Here is a 17,340-nt window from a genome sequence, read left to right on the forward strand (position 1 = left end):
CGGAAACTAGAAATATTTATTTTTAAAACCCAGAACATATTATGCATGGTTATATGCTGGCAACAACAAAAAGAAATGGGGGAGGGCTTTCAAAAAATATAAAGTACATTAACTATTGGAAGGCCAGATAGAAAACTTAATAACTGAATGTTAGAAAAGGAAAGAAACTATTAAAGAAAATATTCTTGGTCCTGATGGATTGACAGGAAAATTCTATCAAACCTAGTCCCCATACATATTCTCAAAAACTAAGAAAGAAAGCACCCTATCAGAATCCTTTTTATAAACAAGAACATAATTAATCATGTTAAAAAATCAAAACATCCAAAGCCACAAGTCATTTCAATAGATAATAGAAAATGTGTTTTACAATGTACAGAACTCTTTTATGCTAAAATTCCTACAAAGTATAGATATACAGGAATCCTTTTGTAATGTTATTAAAAGCATCTTATCTAAAACCAAAAGCAAGCATCATATGTGATGGGCATGCACTAGAACCCTTTCCAATAATTACAGGAAGGGGGAAGCAAGGGTACCCACTCTGATGTCCAGCTAGCAAGGATGCACTGGCAGTTGGCCAGTCCTTAAGCAAATTTCCACAGCCTGGATCGAGATCAATGTCGCACTGGAAAGAAAAGAGTTGGGGGATCAAGGTGTGGAGCTGCCTTTTGTAATCACATTTTGAATTCTTGAATCAGTCTAGTGCATCCTCACTGCTAGTGATGTGGTGGTGATAGGAGGGATGCTGAATGAGCTCTAAGTAGCTTTCAATTCATGGTGGTTTTCAAATTTTTGTTTTGACTTTGATTCTGGGTGCCCTAGACCATGGATTCAGCTGAATTTGCTTTATCTTTGTCTCAAATTTTCAGCTTTGAAACAGTTAGAGAGGTTGTAGAGCTTAGAAAAAATGTCCAGTCCTTCTTATAGGTCGCATTACCAGAAGTTCTAGGGGCTCTCTCTGGTTTTTCTTTGAATCTTCAATCTTAGAAGTGTATAGTGTACAGTAGTTTCTCAATAAACGTTTATTGACTGACTGAATTGAGAGTTGTAGTTGACAGTCATTGATGATCATGGCTAAACTGATGATGAATCATGAACTTAGGTAGGCTGTTAGAAGGATAATGGCCATGTCCATCTTCTCCATTTGGGACATGGGGAAATTGAAAAAGGGTAAGAAGAAGCATTTATAAAGTGCCTATTATGTGTTAAACACTTTTCTATTTTTACAAACATTATCTCATTTGATCTTCACAACTACCTGAGAAACAGAATCACACAACTGGAAAGTGTCTGTGGCAGGCTCCAGACCCTGCAAGCTTCTCTGTTCTGCCACTGGCATAGAAACCCTGGTTTGCCAGGGTATGCAGTTTTTATAACCTTAAAAGAAACCCCAAAGGAAGGAAGTGTTAATCATCTATATTCTAGGCACTGTGCTAAGCTATTTACAAATACTTTATTTTCACCAGAACCCTAGGATTATTAGCTCTATTTTATAATTAAGGAAACTGAGGCAGGCAGTGGTTAAGTGATTTGCTCAGGGTCCCACAGCTAATAAGTATTTGAAACTGGATTTGAACTTTGGTCTTCCTGACTTTGGGTTCCAGCACCTTCTTCACTGCACCATCTGGCTGTCACCAAAGGGAGGGGAAAAAAAGTAACCAGAAGAGCTGGAATAAAATGTGAATCTTAGAAAGATTCATTGTTGTCCAGTTGTTTCAGTCTTGTCTGATTCTATGTAGAGTTTTCTCGGCAAAGATGTTGGAATGGCTTGCCATTTTCTTTCCCACCTTATTTTACAGATGAGAAAACTGAGGAAAACAGGGTAAAGTGACTTGCTAAGGTCTCAGTTAAGAAATTCCTGAGGCAGGATTTGAACTAATCTTCCTGATTCCAAGCCTCCTCCCTGCCCTCTTAGAGAGATAGATTCATGAAAAAAATAATGATGAAATGTTTATAAAAGCCACTGTCTTACATGTACCAAAGTATCTTTTTTCTATATCTTTGTGGGATGTTCAGAGAAATCATTATATAAAACAAGACAACAAAGATAAATTTTGGCATATTTTCAAAAATATATAATTTCAGAAATATGAACAAAACCACTGCCAACTTTATATCATAGGCGTTATGAGTGTTCTATATTTAAATATAGTGCTGATGGTATATAGTAATGCACACATTGTAAGTAGATCTGTTATATCAATGAAAAACAAAATTTCACTTTAACCATTGATTCCCCTTTAGATTATACATTTTAGGTCAAATTGTTTGTAGCCTAATGTGGGGGAAGTACCCTTGAATGTGGGTCGCCTTGTCTCCAAGATCCACTCTTGTAACTACAGATATGCAGGGAGCTGCTCCCTCTGTGGCTCTGCTGTTCACCGAGGCCCTTCTTGGAACAATCATGGGGAACTTGACTTGCCCAGCACTCTCAAGAGCCAAGACAAGGAAATATAGTGTTTTGTCAATCCCAAATCTGACCACAATTGATTAGTCCCTCTATAACTGTTCTTATTTGTAAAAATAAGAGCTCTCTATGATGGTGTGAACTAGAGGGAGACATTAAGTAATGTCTAATAAAATCTTACCATTTTGTCAGCAGCAAAATGCCATATAGCATATAACTTTAATTCATTAAATTTTCCTCAACATTGTGTTTTTGTTAAGCAGTCAGATGCTATCCTTTCTATAATAGTCTTCTGTGTCTATAATAGAAGGGGCTGCAAGATGGTGCAGCCTGGAGCGCCTGCTCTGGTCCTTGAGGACTCAGTGTCCTGAGATCAATTCTGGTCTCAGACACTTACTAGCTGTGTGACTCTGGACAAGTCAGTAATCCTGATTGTCTTAGTTTCTCATCTGTGAAATTAGCTGGAGAAGGAAATGGCAAAGATTCTAGTATCTTTGCTAGGAAAACACCAAAATGGGGTCACAAAAAGTTAGACCTGACTGAAATGGCCAAAACCAGCAATCTTTCTCTACAAACTCACACACATACACACACACACACACACACACACACACACACACACAGAGAGAGAGAGAGAGAGAAAGAGAGAGAGAGAGACAGAGGGACAGAGAGAATATATCAGAGACATGGAAAGAGAGACAGACAGACAGAAAATGTGTGTGAGACAGACAGAAAATGTGAGACAGAGAAAATGAGAGACAGACAGAGAGAAAGAGAGATGGAATAGAGGCAAAGACAATGTGTGAGAGAGAGAGAAGGAAAAGAGACACATAGACAGAAAATGTTTGAGAGGCATAGAGAGACAGAGAGAGAAATAGGGAAGAGAGACACAGAGACAGAAAAAATGTGTGAAAGACAGAGAGAAAGAGAAAAAATGTGAGGGACAGATACAGAGAGAAGAAAGGGAAGAGAGAGAAAATGTATGTGAGAAAGAGAGAGAAAAAAGAAAGAGACGGAAAATGTGAGACAGAGAGAGGCAGAGGAGAGAGACAAAGACATAAACAGACAGATTCAGAGACAAAGACAAAAACAGACAGATTCAGAGACAAAGACAGACTGAAAGAGTGAGCTATCTGGTAGGTTGAAGAATGAGGTGTTCTGGGCATTGGAAATTTTCAGAAAAAGCAAAGTAAAAACTTTAAGCATTGAATCCTTTTTAAATATATCCCTTTTGAGAATTCCTGACAGAATCTGTACTTTGCATAACATGCTGATTTTTGCAGACCCTGTTTTTGTAAATCTCATGACTTGATATTATATCACCTGCTCTTAATAAAATGAATGGTTGAGTTAAAGTCTGAAGTGGCTTTCTACTAGAGTTATCTGCTTATCTTCAGTAAAATCATCTTTGTTGGGGTCCTCTGAAGTGGCAGCAGAGCACAGTAGTTTTAGAGACTCAGGACAGGAGTCCAGATCTAGCCTTTCTCACTTAATAATGTTCTGAGTATGGTTGGAGTCCTGGCAATATTGATTTAGAGCAGGAAGAGATCTGAGAGGCAGAGATGAAGAAATTAGGACTCGGAGAGCTTAAGAGAAAGAATTCTATTGGCTCCTTACCCTCCTTGTCACTTTCTAACCCTTCTTTCACTTAAATCAACTTTTAACTGGAAAACAAAGAATGAGCATCTTACTCTCTTCCTCAAGGAAACATTGCCATCTTCTGTATAGTTAGGGTACTGCTGCTGCAGAATATTGATGTCAGGTTGCATTTTTCTAAGCGTAGGCAAGATGGCATGTAGAGTAGGGATGGATTATGGGGATGGAGTCAGGTTCCAAAGAGAGGGGACTCCTAGAGGTTTGTAACAAAATAGGAAAAATATGCTAGTGAGATTGAGGTGCCGCTCAAACTTCCATTGGTATATAAAGTTTTGCTGATTTTGTAGAGGAAGCAGGATGGCTCCAAAGTCTCATGTGGGAGACCCAAATATAATTAAAGTGAGAGAAATTGCAATCTAATTGCTGTAACATGTAACATGCTGCTGTCAACTTGAGAAAGGTGGTGATGAATCAGATTTGTGTAATCTTGAAAAAGTGTACTTTTGGACCCATGGATGTCCCATGTTCTGTCCATTTAGGATATCCGATCCAGTGCAGAAGACCAGGTCAACCTGTTATAGCATAACAAAAATATCCCATAAGGTCATTTAGCTCTTTTGTTATGAGTCTCTACTCACCAAGAAAACTTTTGATAATTTAGTTCTAAGGTATAATTTTCTACTTGAAAGAGTAGTGGATATAGGTATTTCAGTCAGCTTAGCAGTACAATTCATTAAATTGACTTAATGATTTATAAATTATTTTCTTGCAAGTATGATTTTCACAAACCAGTTCCTGAGGGGATTTATAATTTCTGGTAATATTGATAAAACTAAGTTCCTGAACAGGCAAGGCTGAGGACTTGACGTTCAATATGTGGTGCAAAAACTTCAAAAGGTTCTGTTTGAACAGTTGATTTCTACCTGGCTATGTCATCTCACCTTTAATGGTCTTAATTTGGAATTTGCAAATTTGGTTTTTTGTGGTAGCTTCTCATAAAAACCTCTTTGTGGATTTTTGGGTCAGGACAGTGGCAGATACTTGAAGTTTCCCAGACTTTCAAGTGCCAGATCATTGAAATTTTAATTATCTGTTTGATATTTAATATCATAGCTCTGTAAATTTATACAGTGAGTATGTGGTAATGATTGAGTATAAATACATATGAGCTATTTGCCCTTCTCATCCTTCACCAGTCTTTACCTTGGTACCTCATCATAGCATGGAATTCTGGGTTCTCACAGAATATGCAAGCTCTGACAAGTTCTTTCAAGCTAACAGGATTTTTAAATATTGCCCAGCAAAAGACTGCATATCTATCTATCATCTGAGGACCACCATTGCTCTGCTTAGAGAGTTTTATCTATGGTTGGCGGCCAAATAATGCTGTTTGTTGAACATGATTATTGATCCTGAAGGGGTTGTAATAATCTCATTATTGAAGGTTATACTCACTGTGATGAATTTTTGAAGAATTGAAGTACAGACACTAAAGATAGTCCAGTAAAATGATGATCTTTTAACGTCATTTGAAGCAGTATGTTCCCTCTTTGGAGAAGAGAATAAAGGAGTTTGTGGAACTGGCCTATCATGTACCCAAAGATAAGAAATGACAGTTTATGGAATATTTTACTGTGTAACAAACTGAAGTGCTCATGGTAAATATTTGTAAGAGGACTATCGTGAAAAGGATTGCATCTCCTCAATATATGCTACAGAGGATGAAAAGGTAGAAAAAATTATATAAAAATATTATGGGACCATCCAAATCAAATCAACAAATAATTTGACAGTTGGTGACATTAGTGGAAAGGTGATATTAAGTGAAGATAATGAGAAATAGGTAGGAAAATATAGATCAAAAAAATAAGAAACAAGAAGTCACAAATTTGTAGGCCACCCAGACGCTTTGTGCCCAAATGTTATGAACATCTTGCTTAAGAAAAGAATCCAGGGATGTTGGACAAATCAACCACTAAATAATATTATAAACTGATATTGATTCTATATTTTGATAACAGGAAATGACAGGAAATGGCTTGTTTGATGTGGTGGTCATTCCTAAATCTCCTTGCAACACTAGTTCATAACTAGTGATTTCTTAGAGCAAAGATAAAAATTAGTAATAGGGGCTCATAAAATAGAGAAGTAATGGAGGGTAAAACCAGTTTAAAGAAAGCTTTGAGATCCAATTAAGTAAAGTCATCCTTTAAGAACTTAAGGCTGTGTAATACCAACTCCTACCTGGACAAGGTGGGCACAGGAACAGCCCTGTGGTTCTTGAAGGAGCGATATATGACTCTTGATTGGCTAAGAGAATGCTGAGTAAAATGTTTTGTACTTGGATAAGGGGCAGATATGTCATTTACTTTGCCTGGGTGGGATTGGGTATTTCAGATGAATATGTAAGGGCAACAAATATAAGAAAATGGAAAAGAACTGCAGAAATTTTTTTTGTTTGTTTTATAAAATGCTCTTTTCACCATCAAGTATCATTAAAGGCTCATTTCACAATCCCAGATATATTTATAGAGGACATAGAATTAGCAAGAAAAAGAACCAAAAAGAAAATGCAGCTAAATGATAGCAAGTTTACATTGTACTTGAAATGATTGAGAACACGAAAGAATAGATTCACAAGATATGGGGAAATGGCAAAGATACCAAAGGCATGAAAAAAAGTATTAGATCTATCAGTTCTGAAAAGTGGACAAGAGAGTATACACAACCACCCATTATTTACTTTTACATATATATAATTTTGTGAATATAATGCATCAAGGATATTTTTAATTAAGAGTATTATCAAGTAATAGGCAGGTTTTCATTAACAATAATGCATAGCAGCTCACCACTTTATTGTCATGTTATTGACTAAAAGAATTAGAAAATACAAGATCCTAAGCTGTTTATTATTATTGATTTTGTAGAAAAATGCTCCCTAGAAAGCTATTTTCCAACAAGATATCTGCCATTCATAACATCCACCAAAATCATTCAAGATTCCTTGAAAGATGTAACCTTCTGATGGTTAATTTTGATTCACAAAACAGAGTAACATGCTCACCAAAGATGTTTGCTACTATTATACTGATGACTTCAGTACAATTTAAATTGAAGAGAGATTCTGTCTTGAGAATAAGATTCTCCAGATGCTCTTATTTGCAGATAATCTTGTGCTGCTTATTATTAAGCCCTAGAACATTGTAGGATCTCCTGGAAGAAATCTAAAATTACTCAACAGAGTCTGACCTAACTATTCACACACAAAAACCTAAGTGAACGGAGAATGCTACCTGTTATCTATTGATTATGACAAGGCAGTTCAATGAACAACTTATAGAGCTCATCATATAGTGTATATATATATATATATATATATATATATATATATATATATATAAATCACACATACGGTGTTACATGTACACATATTCATATATATATGTATACATTCATATATGTCTTAGATGGGCACTGCAAATAGGGAAGTTGGTGCCAGAATTAAACCATAGTAAACTGTAATGTGCTTGGTAAATTGCAAAGTTGCTTAATGATCACAAACTTCTCCCTGAAAAAAGATCCATTTTAAAAATACTAATATTCTACCAGTGTTACTTTATGACTGAGTCATGGAATGCTTGAGTCTCCAGAGAATTTAAAATGAGTGTTCACTCAAAAGGGCAAAGAAGGATGACACAGTAAGTATAAGCAGGTTGAAATACATAACCAATTAACTATGAGGAAAAAGTCAGAATAAAGGATGTAGAAGATGGATTAGTTCAGGAGTAACAGAGGCACAGTCCATATGTTCCACTAATAGTCTTGTGATGTCCAAAGAAAGTGAAGAAGGAGCAAAGTAAAATGGGTGAACACCTGGGAGGTAATTTATGGAAAGATATGAACCAGATTTGCATAAAATGAGCCGTCATAGAGAAGTTGCAATCTGTATCATTAGAGGGAATTTAACAGATCAAAGATCAGATTGAGAAAGATCATTTTGAGTATTTGAATATAAAATAATATAATTGGTAATGACTCATTATATCTGATACCCAGCTAAAAATTCAAAAAAATCAGACTAAGAACTGATGTAGAGAGAAATTACCAAATGGCTAAGCAGTGAAAAAGGGGTTATTTAATATGAAATCATCAACTTATTTTGTAAAAATTCATTTTTAATTACAGAAAAATTCCAATAATCCCACTTAATGTTTTTTTTTCCATCTTTAACTATTCTTAGGTTTTAATAAGCTTTTTAACACTTTAAATTCTGCTTTTGAAACGTGGATATTCAAGATGGAAAGTGACCATCCACTTACTTCAATGAATCAGGATGACTGGAAGATACTTTATTTAAAAATTCCTGAATTGATTAGTTACCTGGATGGGATATTAGATATTGTTGGTCATATTCCATTGACTGAAGATCAGATAAAGAGTAATTATGTCCCGTAAGTGAAACCACTTTTACCTTAATTCTGCAACTTAAAAAGCTTCAACAAACATTAGGAGCCTATTGTGTACAAATAATGAGTGAGGTTTTTAGGAGGTTCAGATAATGAATGAGATAGTCTCTGCCTTCATGGAGCTTATAGTTTAATAAGGAGTCATGACATAGATACAAAACAATCACTTAAACATTTATTAAATATCATGATCCAGAGAGTATATTAAATTCTGGAGATATAAAGAAAAGAAAGAAAAAAAAAACAAGTACACAAAGAACTAGAGAATGTAATAACATATGGTGTTTACAGAAGAAGAAACAAAATATTATACAAATTCTAAGGGAAAAGTCATTCTTTACTGCTGGAGAGAGATCACGGAAAACTTCCTAGAAAAGGTGGCAGTTGAGCAGGGCCCTGGAATACAGGTAAAATTTCAATTAGTAAAAATGGGAGGAGAGGACATCCCAGGATTAGGGCAAAACTTAAGTAGAGGGCTATTTAATCCATGGTCCAGCATTCACCAAAATCTGGGCTCACAGTGAACTGGATATAACCTTGGGCATTATCTTGAAAAATATATTTTTGTCTTTGGCTAGTTATACTCCCATCTATATGAAAATCCCTAAGTACAGCTTTCATAAATGAGTTTAACAGAGTGCCCAGCTCAAAGAAAAAAAGTGCATATCAGATACAAGATAGCCATTATTTTATCTCACACAGAAAGAAGACATAAAAAAGTCAAAGAAAGTCCTACACAAATTAAGATAACACATAGACAGACTTCACTTGTCCATAAAAAAACAAGACCAATTATCCCTATCTCCATTTGGATTCCATTTCTCAGTAGGAACTTCTAGACTCAATAGCTCTCTATACCAGGAGGTAACATTTTAGGGTTATCTGTGAGGTAAAACTAAAGTTTTGGTGACTCTCTTTCCCATTAAGGTACTACCCTTACACATTCAGTGATACATTGTGGTTTAAAACTTGGTTTCCTCCTAGAATGGAAGCACCCTTTGGTATTACTGGAAGGTACCCACCTTTTCATAAGACTTGTATTGTCTGAATGGCAATTATAGTGAGCAAAGTACTGATAATCTGCTTCTCTCCTCATGATTCGTTCATCTCCTCTGTTATACTCAGGAATACATTGCTCAGAAACTTCCAATTCTATTTCTAAGAAGGCTAGGGCTCTCAACTCTAGAATTTAGGATTACTCTTGAGGCAATCTCCAATAAATCTCCCTTTTCATTGGAAAAGAGTAGATTTAAAGATAACGTTGCCTAGGAAATCAAAATCTACTTCCTCTCATCCTCCAACATACACCAGGGAACATTATCCATAAAGTCCCTCAGCTTCCATGTGCTTTTCCAGGATGCCCTACCATCGTTCCAGCTGTTGCCATATCTTGCTGTAGAAAATTGCATTCACAGGTAGACAGACTCCTGTGCTTAGAATGCTGTGGGAGAACACATTTAGCTCCCATGTACATCTGCTTCTCAGGAAGTCATTAATTAGCTCCTAGGGAATAGAACTGGGTACATCCAGGCACAATTCCTCCTGCTCCCTCCTCCTCACCAGACCTAATAGGTCTGGGATTAGCTCCTTGGAGGATTTTGCTTAAAAATTCCAAAAATGGTTTTCCAGTTTTCATTTGTGTGCCAGCACAAATAGTAGCTCTTTCTAACATAGCCCATTCTCCCAAGAATCTGAGTCAAGCAGACTCTTTTTATTTATTTTGGGGGCATTTAAGTGGAAGTTCTCTTTTGTTGTCTTAACAAGATGCATATGGTTATCTCCATATTCCATAGGTAGATAGTCATAGATAGCTAAGGGTCCCAAACAAAAGTTCACCATCCTATGAACTTATCAAGTTAATTGGGGAATTCACCTAATCAACTCCTTTACAGGAGGTAATGGGGGAATACTATAGTTTTGCTAGAATGGGAATAAGACTGGAAAGGTTAGACAATGGAATGCTTTTGATACTTGACTTAGGAGTTTTAACTTTATTTGGTGCCCTTCTTTTGTGGGGATCTTCTGAATCATCCCCTCAGTTTTTATTTGGAAAGGCACTGGCTTAAAAACAGTTGTTTATAAGAAAATTACTTCTTAACCAATATTTTTTAAAAATAGATCTGTATGGGTCGTAGCAAAGAATTGATTGTTGGTAGCTGTCTGGTGAGCAACCAAACCAAGCAACACAGGATTTGGGTCCATGTGGCCTAAAGTCACAAGAAAATAGTTATCTTATCACTTTACTTTGAACTATATAGGCTTGGTCAAATAAATTGTTCATATTTTAGCTAATAATTATTTAGATATATATTTTCAGAGTTGAGTTACTTCTTTAAAATTGATGTTTCCATCAGGGTAATCCAAGCTAATGTGTTTCATTTGATGCAACAATGGATTTTGACCTTATCTAACGGGACTGACAAGGACAACTGTGGGCTTCATCACCAAGTATGTATTGATCATCCTAGAGGGCCATAAAGCCCATCCTAGTGTGTTACAAGACAGTTTACCCTGTCCACAAGACCACTGACTCTCAGAACATTATAGCTGGAAGGCATTTTTGGTTGTCCATTCCTTCCAGTTGTATCTGACCCTTTGTGACCCATTCAGGGTTTTCTTGACAAAGATACTAGGGTAGTTGGCCATTTCCTTCTCTAGCTCATTTTACCATGAGGAAACTGAAGCAAACAAGATTAGGTGACTTGCCCAGGATCATACAGCTAGTAAGGGTCTGAGGCAAGCTTTCAACTTTCTGACTCCAGGCCCAGGACTCAATCCACTGCACCACCTAGCTGCCCATGGGAAAGGATTTTAGGGATCATCTATTTACACTTTTGATCGATTTTATAGATGAATTTTATAGATGATTTTATAGATTTTATAGAGTCTGAACCTCAGGGAAATATGGTATAATATAGCTAGACTTGGGATTTGAACCCAGGACTTCTGACTCCCAGTCTAGGACTCTTGCTACCATGCAACACTGAGAGTAAGGGAGAAGTTTTGTAGGAGCCCCTCAATTTATTATTTTTGAAGTTTTTAAAATTAGAATTGTGCTATTTCTTCCAGAAGGGAGTCCTGGAGATTACAATGGTATATTTAGATTTACTTTTACCTGCCAAAGGTCCAGTGTCATGAATAGTGCTTTTCTTCTGACATTGTAGACGTGGCTACTTTTAGAATTGACTGCACTTGGTCTGGGTGGTTACATGAGGTGAAACTGAAAGGTCTCAAAGGTCTGTTATAACTAGAACAAATAAATGGATCTTCTTTTGGGAGATGAATTCAATTCAACATCATTTCAAAGTCAACTCCCTTTTACATTCCTTCTGGATGCAGACCATTGCATTGGACATTGGAAGAATACAAAATTTAGATAATTCATGGTTTCTGTTCTTTACAGGCTGATGGGGGCTAAGACATATAGATAGATAGATAGATAAATGTACATGACACCTGAATATCTTTTCTAATTGAAATGGATCTATGATATCATGGATTTCAACATTCCTTCCAGTGTGCAGGTGATAACCTACTTGCCTAACCCAAGTCCTAGTCATACTTGCCCAACACAAGTGATAAGTATCCTCCCTTAAGTTCCAGACAAGAGATCCACCTGACAGGCTCGAGGGCTTCCTTATTTTATCCTCATACAATATAATACCAGTAGAGCATACTGCCTGTACATCTTTCATTTATTATTATTTCTAATAGTTTCTTCAGGGATAAGCCCAACTTTACCTCTTAACCAATGCAATATGTTCTTTTTTTGAAATTTTGGCTTCATTATTATGGAACATTTTATGAGTGGAACTAAACAATTTCACTCATAAGCTAAACTTGAACTGTCATGATATGATACATGCACTTAACATCCAAACATTTGTCCTAATTCACATACCACATGAATTCACATATGATAAAGATCATCCCAAAGAGGTGGCCACAAAAGATATTGGATTCTTCTCCAGTAGAAGGCTTCAAACAAAGTCTAGATTATCCTTTTTGGGGGATATTGTGGAAGGGAGTCTTGTTGAGATATAAGCCATATTAGATGGTGATTGAAGTCCCTCCCAGTTCCTAGATGCTGTGAGAATGTGCTTGAGAAAATTGAGAGCCAGAAAACAGGTATGTGTGGGGAGAATAAATGGCCTTAGGAAAAATAGGCCATTGCTATTGCTGCACAATGTGCACAACTATTTCCAACTGGGACTAGGAGTCTACAGAATTCTCAGGCTTCACAAAGATTATCTAGTTCCTATTGATATGGATCCCATTTGTAACAATGCCAAGAAATACAATATAATACGTTATCCACTTGGAGATTCTCAGTAACAGAGAACTCAACTTGGGACAGCCCTTGTTTTTAAATAGCACAGTAACTAGAGAACTGGCTCTAGGGTCCGGAGGATTTGATCTTTACAAATCACTTAACCCCAATTGAAAAAAAATGTGTTCTTTCTTTAAAAATCTCCCCCATCCTCAACTAATTTGTCCCATCTGGAGCAAGTTTTATTCCTCTTCCACACAATAAACTTTCAGATACATGAAAACTTCTATAAAATCTGCCTTAAGTCTTTTCTCCAGGTTAAGCATTTTAACTTAAAAAAACTCATCCTCATCTGGTGTATCACTCCCCACCCAGAGGGAACCATCCTGTAAGTGAAAACCATCTTGTCAACATCACTTATACAATGTGATGCCAAAAGCAAAACTTTTCTTTGTTTTCCCCTTTACAGTTTTATTCTTGAATGTCCTTTGGATGACTTTTCTTGGTTAGATTTATTGCCAGGTTTTCCTTAAATTCTATCTTCTTCTGCTTTTCTCTGCCTTAAAAAAATGATATTGTTCATGATTGCCAATCATCCTTAAAAAAGATTTTGTAAAAGCTTTTCTATTCTATCTAATATTGCCTTAGCTGCCACTTCTCTCCTATTTACAATCAAATAACATATTTTACTGATTTAGATACTTTCTAAGCTTTTTTGGTCTTATAGCATTAAATTTGCAGCAGCTAAAGTTATCTATGAAATTATTTTAATCAATGTCAATATCATTTCTAAAGTCCATTTCTAATGTCCCATTGTTGATTAAATAGTTTAAATAGTTCAGGGTTAACTTGTTTCAATTATACATCATGCCTTTCTTTCATTACTTTTATTTCTTATTACTTTTTAAAAAATATATATTTTTATTGTTTGCCTTTTTCTGCTTATATATATACATTAATTTTTTTAATGCACATTTCTTTATGACTCATGTTGGGAGAAAAAATCAAAACAAAAAGGAAAAACAAAAAGAAAAAAACAGAAAAAAAGAAAAAAGTGAACATGGCACATTTGCTTTACATTCATTCTGCATAGTTTTTTCCTCTGGATACAAATGGTGTTTTCTTCTCATTATTTTTTTTAAAAAATAACTAATTTCCATCTTTACCCTGACAAGCTGGTAGTTTGACTATCCACTGACAACTTGACTCAGGGATAATTAACACATAAATAACAACCAAATTATTTGGTTTCTGTCAAAATATAATCATTTTCTTTCTTTTTCTTTTTACAATGTTATTTGGTGCTTGCTATGTTCAGCACCTATCAATTCTTTTCTCAAAGGAAATGTTCATAATGTATAATCATGAGACTTCTGTGTCATCTATTTCTTTTTTCTGAATTTTACTTTTCCATATATTTCTTGCTATTTTCTCATATTTGCACTGAAATCTTCCAGATGTTTTAAGAGTGCTTGTTGATGATTTAATTTGGAGAATTTCTCTACATAATTGTAGCTCATTATTTGACATTTTAAAATTCTGGATATAATAGTGAGAGCTTGAACTCTCTCCCATGTTCTCTTGAAATTCACATGAAACAAAGCCTCTAAACAGAGTCTGATGGACTCTCCATCTCAAGCTTCTTCAGCTCAAGATAGATTAGGAGGACTTCAAGAAAGGTCAGTCTCACTGGGATGGAAAAAGAGCTCAGAAGGAATCTGGAAAAAAGCCAGTGAGAGGGTCTTAATCACAGCAGATCAGCAATGGAGACCCTCAGTCCTGGCTCAGTCATGAGGAGACCAGTGGGACAGCCCCCAATACCAGTTCAGAAGGCAAATTTACAGCTAGGGAAACCAGGCTGTTTCCTGGAAAGAGAAGGAGGGCTACCTTTGGCTAGACACCAAATACCAAGGGCCTCTATGCCCATAGCCAAGGCTCAGAGATGCACAAGAAGCTGGAAATGTACCCCAGGAGCAGAGCTGAACCATAAAAGTCATAAAAGAGGAAATACAAAAAGAAAATGAAAGAAAATGAGGAAGAAACAGAAAAGAATCTTGACCATAGAAAGCTATTATGGTGACAGGGAAGACCAAACCATCACCTCAGACAAAGTCAAAATGTCCAAAGAGGAAATCTCAAAGAGTGATATTAATTGGTCTCAAGCCCAAAAAGGTTTCTTGGAAGTGCTCATAAAAGATTTAAAAGGCAAATAAAAGAGGTAGAAGAAAAAATGTGAAAAGAAATGAGAGAGATGCAAGAGAGAGTTAACAGCTTGAAAAAGGAAGGAAAAAAATTGAAGAAAATTCCTTTAAAAAATGCAATTGACCAAATGCAAAAAAAAAAAAACCACTGAAGAAATCAATTCCTTAAAAAACAAAATAGGCCAAATACAAAAAAATTCACTGAAGAAAATACCACCTTGAAAAGCAGAATTAATCAAATGAAAAGAGAGATACAAAAAGTAACTGAAGAAAATCACACATTAAATACTAGAATGGGGCAAATGGAAATTAATGAATCAAGAATTAGTCACACAAATTAAAAAGGATGAAAAAATGGAAGAAAATGTAAAATACCTCATTGGAAAAAGTTGATCTAGAAAATGGATCCAGGAGAGACAATTTAAAAATTATTGGTTTACGTGAAGGCCATAACAACAACAGAACCTGGATGACATTCTTTAAGAGATCAACAAGTAAAACTGCCCTGATATACTAGAACCACAGGGGGAAATTAGTCATTGAAAGAATCCATCAATCACTTCCAGAAAGAGGTCCCACAAGGAAAATCCCAGGGAACATTGTTGCAAAACTCCAGAACTACAATCTCAAGGAAAAATTACTGCAAGCTACCAGACAAAAACGATTCAAGTATCGAGGAGCAACAGTCAGGATTACCCAGGATCTGATAGCATCTACAATAAAGGATCAGAGGGGCTAGAATACTATATTCTGGAAGACAAAGTACCTGGGTTACAATAAAGAATTAACTACCCAGAATTAACTACCCAGTGAGACTGAGCATCCTCTTTCAGAGGAGGAGATAGATTTTCAAAGACTTTCAATCACTTCTATTAAAAAAAAAACATAACTAAACAAATTTTTTTATAATTAAAGTTTTTTATTTTTTAAAACATATGCATGGACAATTCTTCAACATTAGCTCTTGCAAAACTTTGTGTTCCAATTTCCCTCCCTCCCCCGTTCCCCAATATCCTATCCTAGATGGCAAGTAGTACAATATTTGTTAAACATGGTAGAAATATATGTTAAATCCAATATATACATACATATTTATACAATTATCATAAACAGAAAATTTAATCTTCAAACACAGGACTTAGGAGAAGCATAGAAAGGGAAACAGGAAAAATGTGTGTGTGTGTGTGTGTGTGTGTGTGTGTGTGTGTGTGTTGTTTAAAGGTTAACTATTTAAATCCTTAGATGAGATCATGATATCTGTCACTCTTGAGAACTGATATCTGTTACTGAAGTAGTTAGAGGGGGGGGCATACATGGATGGAGATTGTGGTTGTAAATGGATTCTGATATGAGGATATAAAAAAAAAAGACATTAAGGAATGAAAAAAAGGATTGTATTGGGAGAAGAGGAAATAGGAAATAAAATGGGACAGATTATATCACATGAAGAGACAAAAAAGACCTATTGCAATAGAAGGAAAGAAAGAAAGGGGGATGAACATTGTCTGAAGTTTAATCTCATCACTTTTGGTTCAAAGAATGAATAATGTAATCCCTTAGTTGGGTATAGAAATTTATCTTATCCTATAAGTAAGTAGGAGTAGAAAGGGGAAAAAAAGAGAGGGGTTGGATAGAAGAGAGGGCAGAAATACTAGGAGAAAAGGGTAAGAGAAGACAGTATGATAGAAGGAAGGACAGAGTGTGGCTGGGTTAGAAACAAAACACTACTAAGAAGGGATAGGGTGGGAAAAGAACAAAAATATATATAGGGGAGAAAATAGGATGGAGGGAAATACAGAGTTGGTAGTCATAACTGTGAATGTGAATGGGATGAACTTTCCCTCCCCAAAATGGAAGTGAATAGCAGAGTAGATAAAAAAGCAGAATCCTAAAATATATTCTTTATAAGAAACATATGAAACAGAGAGATACATACAGATTAAGGGTAAAAGGCTGGAGCAGAACTTGTTTTTCAGCCAAAGCAAAAAAAAAAAAAAAAAAAAAGGAGGGATAGCAATTGTGATCTTAAATAAAGCAAGTAAAAATAAATCTAATTAAAATAGATAAGGAAGGAAATTACATCTTGTTAAAGACTGTAAAGATGTAAGCTTGTTAAAGAGTACTATAGACAATGAAGTAGTATTGATATTAAATGTATATGCACCAAATGGTACAGCATCTAGATTCTTAGAGAAGTTAAGCCAGTTACATGAAGGAAATAGATAACAAAACTATATTAGTGGGGAACCTGAACCTCCCTCTCTCAGAATTAGATAAATCTTACCACAAAATAAACAAGAATGAAACTAGGGAAGTTACTAGAATCCTAGAAAACTTAGATATGATAAATCTCTGAAGAAAACTGAATAGAGATGAAAGGAATACACCTTTTTT

At 35.6% G+C, this 17,340-nt stretch overlaps 1 protein-coding gene across 6 annotated transcripts in view; it reads left to right on the plus strand.

The window, feature by feature from the left end:
* Positions 1-17,340, plus strand: part of AXDND1 (axonemal dynein light chain domain containing 1) — a 121,396-nt gene that overhangs the window by 61,979 nt on the left and 42,077 nt on the right. For all 6 annotated transcript variants that reach the window (XR_004229298.1, XM_031936962.1, XM_023503919.2 and 3 more), the window contains 2 exons: positions 8,250-8,460; positions 10,830-10,923. Coding sequence is in view for 5 of the 6 variants with exons in the window: in XM_031936962.1 (XP_031792822.1) it covers positions 8,250-8,460; positions 10,830-10,923 (305 nt within the window). In the remaining variant the exon portion in view is untranslated. The remainder of the gene's footprint in view (positions 1-8,249; positions 8,461-10,829; positions 10,924-17,340) is intronic.

Source organism: Sarcophilus harrisii, chromosome 4 (assembly GCF_902635505.1).
Source record: "Sarcophilus harrisii chromosome 4, mSarHar1.11, whole genome shotgun sequence".
Classification (NCBI taxonomy): Eukaryota; Metazoa; Chordata; class Mammalia; order Dasyuromorphia; family Dasyuridae; genus Sarcophilus; species Sarcophilus harrisii.